This window comes from Hordeum vulgare, chromosome 7H (assembly GCF_904849725.1).
Source record: "Hordeum vulgare subsp. vulgare chromosome 7H, MorexV3_pseudomolecules_assembly, whole genome shotgun sequence".
In the NCBI taxonomy this organism is placed as follows: Eukaryota; Viridiplantae; Streptophyta; class Magnoliopsida; order Poales; family Poaceae; genus Hordeum; species Hordeum vulgare.
The window spans coordinates 11,551,375-11,562,443 of NC_058524.1; the positions used below are offsets into that span (position 1 = coordinate 11,551,375).

The 11,069-nt window shown below is 46.5% G+C and overlaps 1 protein-coding gene across 1 annotated transcript; it reads right to left on the reverse strand.

Annotated features, from left to right (window-relative positions):
- Positions 1–446: 446 nt before the first annotated feature.
- Positions 447–4,467, reverse strand: LOC123407727 (GDT1-like protein 5). Its single transcript, XM_045100920.1, has 12 exons — positions 4,231–4,467; positions 4,067–4,135; positions 3,155–3,214; positions 3,024–3,071; positions 2,492–2,580; positions 2,342–2,378; positions 2,212–2,259; positions 1,275–1,343; positions 1,135–1,179; positions 972–1,033; positions 816–888; positions 447–720 (listed from the first exon to the last, which is right to left on the reverse strand). The coding sequence occupies exons 1-12, from the start codon at positions 4,249–4,251 to the stop codon at positions 643–645; spliced, it is 699 nt and encodes a 232-aa protein (XP_044956855.1). The 5' UTR covers positions 4,252–4,467; the 3' UTR covers positions 447–642.
- Between the last annotated feature and the right edge of the window lie 6,602 nt (positions 4,468–11,069).

An 11,069-nucleotide genomic window follows, 5' to 3' on the forward strand; every position in this document is an offset into this window, starting at 1 on the left:
CACGTCGGGCTTTCTGCTTTTCGCCTTATAAAAACATATAGAAATACACAGGAATGACACAACCAAGCGTCACTTATTCCTGTAAGTTACAAAATGAAGTTTGCTGCAGTTGAACATATCACACTCCCAAGTGTTTTAAATACTCAAGTGTAGCCTAGATGGTTTTAAGGAACGTCAGGTTTGCCAGTCCACTAAACTGTGCCATGTTGATACAGTACGACAGAACCAGTACTGTATGATGTACCATCCCTAAGATGAAAGAAAAAAGGACAAAAATTCATCTGGACCTTTTAAAGGCAAATAACCCAACTCAAAGCTACTCGTCGCCCTTCGAGATTGAGGGCCAACGCCCTGCAGTTCACACTCGTACAGCGAGCATGACAATTCTACAGCGGTTTTTACTGCATATTTCCAGGTTTCTGGACCAATAGGAAGCCATCAGCAGAGATTTTAGTAACATCAAGTTATTTATGAGTGGCAAGCCAAATGTTACAATGTGTTGTTGACTAAACTAATGAATCGCCATCCAGTTTGCCAAGGACGGCTGGCTTTCGTCGCCATCACCCATCAAATAAGGTAAGCTTAGTAACTACTCCAGTAGGCCATACTGGCTGGCGAGTCCTGCCGAAGTTCCTGGAGAAATTACAACTGCCCTTCTGGTCCTGACAACAAGGACATTATGCCGAACAGCAGGAACAGCACCCCGCTTGACAATTCGACCTGAAACAAGGTAAGCGTCGCGTTAGATGTAGGGGCATTTGAGTCGTTCGCAGAGAGTACCGCAAAACAGGCTTCAGACAGCAATTCCTACATACCATCTTCTCGGATATCTGAGAGGCCAGGCTCTTCCCTCCCATGACGGCAGCGGTAGTGCATAGTGCTTGAGCTCTGAGCACAATAAGAGGTTTTGTCAGGAACAACAACACACAGTGAACCATTCTAAAAGGACTGTACAAAAGAAGCGGCCCTACATGACTCCCCCGATGACCACACCAAATGGGTTCTCATCAGCAGCCAAGCCAATCGTAGCAATCTGAGAAGAAAAGGTTAGGCAATGTACCAGATCATTCTACCAATAACATCAAGAGGTGCTTTGGAAGGGGGCGAATAGAACAATCTTTTTGTGCAACTTACCTGGCTCTTGTCACCCCACTCGCCAAAGAAAGTGATGGAAAATGCCTACAGCACACAAGTGAATGGACATGTAAATGTTAAGATGGAACCACAAGCACCACATTTGTCTACCATTTCTTCCATAGATCAGTAGATGATACCTTGATAAAAATTGGTGAGAAGAACTGCATGAGAAATGGCCTTTGCTTTTTCTTTGTATCCTCAGTTGCCTAACATGTGAAAAATATTTGAGTTGCACATCCAGGTAAGCATACAAAGAATAATTAATACTCCCTCTGTCCCAAAATAACTGTCTCAACTTTGTACTAGCTCTAGTACAAAATTGTACTAAGCTTAAGACACTTATTTTGGGACGGAGGGAGTATCTGATGCTCCATGGGCTCATATAAAAAGCCAGTAAGGCCCAATAGAGCTTGGGGGCATGTGCTCCAGGCACAAAGTCACAAAATTCCCATGCTATAAAAGATTCCCACATGTAGATGACTAAGTATTTATTATGCACCAATTTCAAGTTTACTTCAAACTTTTGGATTCTTGTGGCTTGTGCAGAAAAAACAAACTTAAACGCCCAAAAGGTTCTTTTAGCTCCTCAATCTTGTCATTATCATGATGCAAACTACAATCGACATGTTTCTCACAAGGACTTCAAGACACACAGTTAATTCTGATACCTACATGCAATCTGAAATTAAGAAAGCACACAGCCCAGGTGCACAAAATCCACACCCAAAGAAAGTGAAGTAACTTGTTAAAAAAAATCAGTAAGCAAGTTTTTTAGACTGTGTGTCTGTTAAAACAAAATTAATAGTTCACACAAATAGTGAAACCGGACATACATGGAGATTGACTTTTGATTTTACTATTTTTTGCCAATATTACATGAAAATCATAAAGTCACTATAACTTGGCACAAGCAACAACAATTGCATGCACACACATTAGAATTGCCAATTTATATATTTCCCTAGATAATATCTGGAGATCAGAAATCATTCTTCTGACTGGGAAAAAGGGCACAAAAGTATGGCAGCATTGTGATATAAGAAAGGCATGTCACTCATGCACTGAGCCACTGACCTTTGATTTATTTTTCGATTCCCCTTTGTTGCTCTTAAAGTCCGCATCCTGAAAATTTGGCAGAAGTTGGTTATAAAGTACTTGACCTGCAGTGCGGTAGAAGAATAAGGTAAGAATAAAATTTGCAAACCAGCTTTGCTTCCAATTCAGCCAAGTCTTCTGACTCTCTGCGATAAAAGCTAGTGAGTTAGTGAAATCTTTCACTAAAATGCCAACCACATAAAGCAAGTGCACAGTTAACAAACTAAAAAGCAAACAAGCAATCAACCAAGATCAATACCCTTCTTCTTTGAAGCCTTCCCACAATGACCAGATGCCAAACACAAAGAACAGCAGAGTCGTGATATGATGAGTCCATTTACGTGATATCTGTTTAAACAAAAAACCGTTAAAACTGTGCTTTCTTTCAAGGTAACGCTTCAAGAAGAAAATTTTGGCATATCATCGCAACAAGACAGTTGAGAGAGAGCAGGGTTGGTGGTAATAATCCACCAGCAGGTTCAGAAGGGGCCCACCGTTGGTTCAGCTAATACACCACGAGGATTGTAACAGTTGTTGTTGCAAGATTTAATGTAAAGCTATAATCAGGAGTTCAGGGCAAGGTTTATAAATGTGATTCGCCGTGTTGAAATGAAAAAATAAACACACTTCCATCAAGTATTAACATTGGATATTTCAAGAGCTTAGCATAATTTCAACTCTAAAATGATACTGACCACCACCAGAGTGAAAGCAACTGTTACAGGAAGAATATAGGCAGCGTACACATATGCCTTTGGATATATCAGGGTGAATAAGCAACGAAAACATACCAGATTAGGTGCAACCCAGCCGAGAGAAGCAGATAAAGCCGTCATCACCTAGAATTTTTTTAAACTCAATCAGTCAGGCAGAAAAAGACAGGCCATTACACTAGATTAGAGCATGTTTGAAAAATTCTCACTGTTAATGCCGATAGACAGCCAGCCAGGACGAGCTTCCGGGGATGGCGCATGGCCAGAATCTTGTATAGAAGGTAAATGGAAAACATGATAAGCCAAGATATGAAGGGGAAAAACAGAAACAGAGCAAAGCAGAGTGAGTACAAAATAATAATCTCTGCAGAAGTAGGGAATGGCTGTTAGTGTATCACCAAAGAGGGATATGTTTGTCCTGTTACTTCGGACCATGTCAAACGCATCAATCCTTCTCTGAAGAAGAGAAATATGCTGCAGATACGGTGCTTCTAAAGGTTTGCCCCGGCGGTGAAACAGATTTCGGTGTGAAAGAAAGGACGACCAAAAACTAGCAAGAGTCCAACGCAAGTGGAGAGCCCAGCTGGTGTGGAGAGCAAAATCGGGAAGCGCGGCAGCCCGGGAGTGAGTGAATCAAAAGAAACAAAAGGCTAACCAACAGGGTCGTCCTCTTTATGCGTGTAAACCATGTGCAGTGGAGCTGAAGATGGTAGTAGCAGGCAGGCAGGCTGATTCGTCCAAGAAAACCAGCCGATTTTCCACTAATGGAGGCAGAGGAACGGAAAACGGAGCTAAACATTCCTCTGCCTTTTTCAAGACGGGTGGGGGAAAAAAAGGAGCAGATAGGATACGCCGAGCAGCTGCTAATCTCAGCTGAGATCTCGTTGTTGATCCAGGAATTGGGTCGGTGCCTGGCCGAAATCTGCAGCTTCCACCGCCTGCTCGCCCCTCCCCTGGTCCCCTAACCCAACACAGGCACCGCCGGCGACGGTGGCAGGCATATCGTCGAACAGGCTGCTCGCGCGGGAAGAGTTCCGGGACTCGCGGAGAGAGTAGTAGTGCTAGGAAGGGGTGAATTGGTTGATGCGGAGGGGAGGGGAGGGGAGGGGAGGTGGGGTTACCGCGGCGGCGAAGAAGGTCTTGTCCCCGACCTCGGAGAGCACGGTCATGGCCAGCGACTTGGTGAGCCCCTGCAGTAGGAAGGAACCAACCAAAAAATCAAGATCAATTCAGCAACAGCTGCGTGCCGTCCTCCGGACGAAGAGAGAGGGAGAGGGGAGCTGACCCCGAGCAGAGACGGCGACATGGCGGCGGCGGGGGTAGGCGCCGATTCCGATCTCGGGGGGTGTGGAGGTGCGCGTGCGGCGTGGGCTCGGGAGGGAGGCAGTGATAAAAGAGGGAGGGAGGGAGGGAGGAAGGGGTCTGCTGGGCTGGGGCGTCAACTCATGGTTGGTTGGTTGGCTCCCCCTCGAAAAACAAAAGAGAAAAAAGAAAACGGATGGTTGGTACGCAAATGGCGGGCGCATTTGTGCTCACACAAAATGCTTATGCTACGCCAAGTCCATCCCTCTCCTTTCTTATCTTTATTATTCTATTTTGTTTTATTTTATTAAAAAAACTTTCGGTTTATTCATCGTGAATCATGACGGTACAACGAACAACTGAAACAAACGACTACGAGCACTTCAACGGGCCGAAGGCGTGTCGCCGTCATCGCTCCTTCCTCACCGCCGGAGCCGTGTAAATTGTACTCCCTTCGTCTCAAAATCCGTGTCTTCGATTTGTCTAGATATATAAACGTATCTAGTTACGTTTTCGTATTTAAATACATTAATTTTTAGAAAAATCTAAGACAAGAATTTTGAGATGGATGATATAGTAGACGGTTAAAAAATCATCGTGCTAAGCCCCTCAATACAACCAGCGCATGAAAACAACAGTCGTCGTCGATGAAAGGAAACACATATTAGAAGGATCGAACCTCAAGGCACACGAATAAAGAAGAACGATGATCAGATCCGAGTAGATCCAACGAAGATAGACCACCACACATCTACCGACAATGTTAAACACACCGCCGAAGCGGGGTTAGGCGGGAAAAACTTTATTTCATCTTCAGAAAGCCGCCCCCGTCTTGCCTTCCTAAACAGGACACGAACCTTAACAGAACTTAAATAAAGATCTAAAAACAAAGCCCTCCCGTCGACAAGGACCGAGATCCTCCACTGCGCCACCATGATCCTAAGGCCAATGAAGACGAGGCGGACTGTCGCGGTAGACAGATAAACCCTAAGCTTTTCAGGGAAGAGGAGACAAGCTTTTCAATGAAGACGAGGCGGACTGTCACGGTAGACAGATCCACTGCGCCACCATGGCCCTAAGGCCCCTGAAGGCTCCAAATTATTCCATTAAATATGGACATCGGTGTCAAGTTAGAACTTGAACCCTGGTGACTAGGATACCACTATCCTCTTAACCATTCAATTACGGATTGATTCCGCCCTCAATACAATAGTTATTCATATGTCGCAACGGAAGCATAAATATTTTAAATTTTTCATCTTATTGTTATCGAAAATAAACCTTAGCTGACAGTCAGATTGGTACTCACTAGATCACGGATTCACGGGATAGAATAGCGGTAATGCCATCAGGCTGTCCTTCGCTCGAAGAGGGTGGCAAACGAACACGTCTCGCTCGTAGTTTTAGTTGCCATGCGAATTCAAAAGATGGCAGTTTCTGCTCGTTTTGCTTAGAATGGCAGTTTCTGCTCGTTTTGCTTAGAATTCCATTTCTCTCAGAAACTGTTATGCTGTTTTGAAAAAAATGTTATCCCAAACAACTACTTCATCTATATCAAAATATTTGTAGTTTTAACAGGCTAAGTCACGCTACTAAAATTATAAATATTTTGATACAGAGGGAACAAAATTATCATCAGAACGTTCGGAAATACCACCTCTTCCTAGCGAAGGTTCACCAAATAACAGGCTAAGGGACACCCGCGACCCCCGCTCCCCAGGGTTCCCCCACCCTCCCCCCCCCCCCCCCCCGGGCCGCCTCCGCCGTCGGCCTTCCTAGCCCGCGCCGCCGCCGGCCGTCCCTGCCCCCCTCCCTCCTCATCCTCCCGGATCCGCCTCGGGCCGCCTCCCTGGGAGGTGGCCGGGGCGGCGCGAGCCCCTCCCCTCTTCGGTCTCCCTCCATTCCCCTTCTCTCCCTGCCGTCGCCGACGGCCGCCCCCGGCACTTGGCCAGGTGGTGTTGGCAGCGGCGGGACTGCCTGTCCCCGCGTGCGCGACTCCCTGCCCGGGGCATGGGGCGGCGGCGGTGCTCCTCGACTCGACGACGGTCCGGCGACCCGGCAGCAGTGGCCGGCGACGCGCGAGGTGGTGGTGTTGCCCCTTGGCGATGAGACGGCGTGGTGACGTAGGTTGGCCGGTGGCGCGCCCCGACCCAGATCTGGGCCATGTGGGGCCCATCTGGGTCCTAGCGGGCCGGCTCCCGGCGTGGCTTCAACATCGTTTGTGTGGTGAGGAGGAGGAGGAGCTCGGAGGACGGCGAAGCTGAAGGCGCGCCTGTTGCAGCGCGATGGCGGGAGCTTTACGGGCGTGGAGAGTCCGGCCGGGCCTGTGGGCCCATGGGCCTGGTATGCTCCTGCTATTGTGCCCGATCGGCTACCGTCGTCGACGATGGAGCTTGTACCCTCCTGTGTGCCAACGGTGTTGTGGCCCCTAGTCCCGGCTCCTATTCCCCGATGTGCAGGCCTCACTTCATGGTGTCGTGGTGAGACGGCGTGGAGGCTTCATGACCACGGTGACGCAAGATGGTGGTCGATTTGGTAGCAGGCTCTGGAGCATCTGAGGTGAAGGTTGGGATCGGGGAAAACCCCTGTTGGCCTGGCCGACACCGACGCGGCGACGCATGTGGGTGCCGCCGGACCTTCCTGGAGGGCATCGGGGGCGACCCTTCCTCTTGCCTCGTCACGTACCGGGGGAAACCCTTGGCAGCAGCGTCGTTATCGTCGCGGTCTTTCTTGGAGGTGTTGATTGATACCGGTGCTACGGAGCCTTGGAGCTTGGTGGAAGATCTTCAGTGGACGCAGTGGTCGTGAAGCGTCTTCGTTTCGCCGTTGCGTGCATTTTTCTTTTGTTGATTATCTTTCGTTTTTTTATGTGATTGTGCTGCTTCCGCCCCAGCACCTGCTGTTGACTGGATCGGTTGGTTGCTTTGTAATACAAAGCGGAGGGAAATCCTTTTTTGACGAAGGTTCACAAAATAAGAGGGTCCTAAAATCGACGTAAAACAGTTGAGGTAGTCCCTGGAGAAAGATAAATCCAAAAAGATCAACAAAATCAAAAAATGGGGGAATGTGGGGCTAATTAAAGGGAGAGCGCGGGCCGTTTCTCTTGCACCACATTTCGAAAGCAGTCGTGCTGCTACGTTCTGCTTTATATATTCGCTTGCGCGCGACTAATGATTGAGATCTAGAGCTAACTAGCTAGGTATAAAAGATAATGCATACAGAGCATCCAAAACACACATCGCACAAGGATCTATTCCCCGTCCGTTCCGTTGGCATGTGCCCACCTGCCCCAGCGAACGGCTTTTGAATCGGATTCCCCTGGGCGCAAGATGGAACGGGTTATTCCTGATGCGGATTTGTTTGAGATCGTACGTGATCAAACACCCCAGCCAAAGCAGCGGAAACAACTCCACACAAACGCACAAAAAACACTGTACGTAGTAGTAGGAGCAAAAGGTCACGACAACTGTCCAAATACGTGTCTGTCATTGTCACAATTCATACTATAATACGCAACCATACGATAGATAGAACGTGAGAAACAAATAGTATAAGAGCATCTCTAGCAGACCCTGTATAATTACGACCTGCAAACGCGTTTTACAGTTTGACGAAGTGGGGTTTTACGGAACGAAATGTTGCGCTGCAGAACATAACCCGTATAATCAAACTGCATAATTTAAAAAAAAAACATTCGCAGACGAAATTGGAACCACAGTCATTGAGAACTCTACATAGAACATGATCATACAAACTACATTCAGACTGCATCACTTACGAAGGCGAGGGCCAACGCGACACCCTGCTCGTAGAGCACGGTGTCGATCTCATCCTCCCTCTAGCGGCGCTGCTGGTCCTCTTCCGCCTCTCGTGCACTCCGCGCCGGCAGCACGGGCAAAAGGCTATCTGCCTCCGCTGGAGGTTGGAAATCCTCCGGTCCGACGACGGCCCCGGCACGTCGCTCCGGCATCGCCTCGGCCTCCGGCTCCATCTTCACCGACGGGAGCTCTTCGAGCTCCCTCTTCACCGGGGGGAGGGAGGAGCACGAGCGCGAGCTCGACGCCTCGAAGGAGCTGCAAGAGAAGAGGCGGCCGCGCGCGTGGTCGTACTCCTCTGTCTCGCGACGGAGGAGCGTCGGCGACGGCGTCTGGCCCCACTGCGTGAACCGGCGGGCGGCGCGCTTACGGGCGGCTTCGGATCTGAAGCAACGAGCCCTCTCGGAGTCATCGTTCCTACGGCTACCGAAGTTGGCCATCAAGGACGGTGGAATGGAGCGGCTACGCGGCGGAATGGAGGCGCGCGGCGGCGGATTGGAGGCGCCGGCGGTGAGGTGGGGGACTTTTCGCGGCGGCGGAGGGATAGGGTTTCGACCCGCATCCAACGGTCGAACCCGCAGATATAGCGGTCGAGCGCTCTCCTTTACGGGCCATCACAAAAGTTTTATGGGTCGGACCGCATTTATAGTATCTGCTTTGGCAGGAAAAACAGACCAAACCCGTATAGTCGCCGGAATTTTACAGTTCCGACGATTATACGGGGTCTGCTAGAGATGCTCTAATACCAGACCCCTGATAGGTCGTCCGGTCATTGACCGATCACGAAATTTTAATTCAATCGGTCACCTTAAACGCTCGGGTTATCCGACATCCCTCATATCTTAGCCCAAATAAGAGCAGATATGGAGCGTTCAACACACCTGCCACGTCGGCCTGATGATTGGGTCTCATGCGGATTCGCCCGAAAACCCAGACAAATATGCAACGCAATATGTGTATGTCATCGTTCATAATATATATTCCTCCGTCCCAAAATTCTTGTCTTAGGTTTGTTTAAAAATAAATGTATTAAAATACTAAAACGTAACAAGATACATTTATATCTAGACAAATCTAAGACAAGAATTTTGAAACGGAGGGAGTACATGACAAAGAAAAATAAATAATGCAAAAATTCACTTTGACTTATAGGCCTATATGCACCTATTGTCTAAATACACATTTTAAAATGTTAATAAAATTCAAAATAAAAGGCAGGCGCTGTAAATCCGGACATTATATGTGCGTTCGCCAATTTTCGATGCTTGATTATAGCTATTCATGAGGTATATTTTTAATCTTTTTTATACATGCCACAGAAAATGACCTTTTCCACCGAAAATTTGTGTCCGAACATGAGATGTGCAGATGTAGACTTGAAATCTTTTCTTGAATTTCTTTAACATTTTAAAATATGTTCTGTATACATATTTCATAATAGAGATATCTACAGGTAGGAGCCAAAATGCCACTCTCTAATGTCACGCTTTTTACCATCAATATGTATGACGAGTACGCCAGCTCAGATAGCATTCACATGACGCGGAGCAATACGTGCATCAGTGCATGTCATAAACAAACAGAGCAAAGATTGATAATGCCATACTTTCGTCATCAAACGACGGATACTCCAGTTGAGATTATAATACCGATGACGACGACGATGAAGGAGCCGTGCTTCAAGAAAAATATAAAAATCGATGACGACGCCGTGCAGTGTGGGAGTTCAATTGCTTGTTGTCTTGCAGTTATCGGTTTATGAATCAAAGTCAATCCATGACGTAGACAGGTTGGAGAAAAACCAAAACCAAAATTTTATTTTTAGAATTTGATGGTTGAGACGGACAGGAGGTTTTGACAGAGAACACCGCACATTACACCAAGCTCCATGGTGGCAGCACCCAGCACGGCCCTTTTCGTTCCGTCCCGTACTTCAAAAACTTCACGGTGGCCTCCTTCAGCTACACAACACTGTTTTTCGTTTTTGCGGCGTTTTTGAACTATCTGACAAGTCGAAAGGGCCCGTACATTGTGGCCGGAGAGAAAAATACAGCGGCTCGTGCTCCCATGCGACCGCTTGCATGTACATGCATCACCTAAAGATTCTTTCTCATGTTTGAAATTTTAAAAAAATTATCTTTAAAACCGTTAATTCAATCGATGATCTGCTTTCACCGTTGGCTTTGTCGCGACAAGATCTTTGAAACTAGATCCCATGTCGATATGTTTCGATAAACATTTTTTTTCCTTTCGTAATTGCCACATTGTTCCACTCACTTGTTATATTATTAACCACTTACTTATCCAATAAAAATAACTTAATTACCATATTTTTTAATGTCGTTTCGTGTAAAGATTATTGATCTCACATGGTCATACTTATTTTTTTTGCTCGTACTTATCACATTTGTTGCACTTATTTATCATATTAGTAAGTACTCCCTCCGTCTCAAAATAAATGACTCAAATGTGACTCAATTTTGCACTAAAGTAGTGTGAAATGAAGTCATTTTTAAGTCATTTATTTTGAGACGGAGGAAGTACTAAGCAAGCGTAGTTGTAAAAAATCTATACACACGGTTGCCAAGTTGACAACTAAGTTAATTAAATATGGTTATTAAGTGTCTCATAACCTAACAACCAAATTATAGTAATCTGGCAACTATCAACGGAAAAAAAATTGTCGAAACATGTCGTCATGGGATTTGGTTTTGAAGATCTCGTTGCGAGAAAGCTAACGGCGAAAACGGATCGTCAATTGGATTTATAGTTTAAGAGATAAAACTTTTTGAAAATTCAACATTAGAAGAATCTTTGTTGATGTCATGTTGATGTACTAGTTTGCATGTATAGAGATTGTTTTCGTGCCCCGCCGCATGCCAAGGCAGTCGTGCATACGCTGCTAATTAGAGTAAGTATACACTTTAATCTACAAAAGATGATCTATAATCTGAAAATTTATAGCTACATCCTAAAGAAAGATGGTATTAACCCATAAAAGTGTCCC

Bases quoted from the DNA above. Each gene is read 5' to 3' on its own strand.
- LOC123407727 (XM_045100920.1), bottom strand. From the start codon at position 4,251: ATGTCGCCGTCTCTGCTCGGG. The intron at 4,136-4,230 runs GTCAGCTCCCCT...TTCCTACTGCAG, and splicing joins TGTCGCCGTCTCTGCTCGGG to GGGCTCACCAAGTCGCTGGC. The intron at 1,180-1,274 runs GTATCATCTACT...TGTGTGCTGTAG, and splicing joins TCTCACCAATTTTTATCAAG to GCATTTTCCATCACTTTCTT.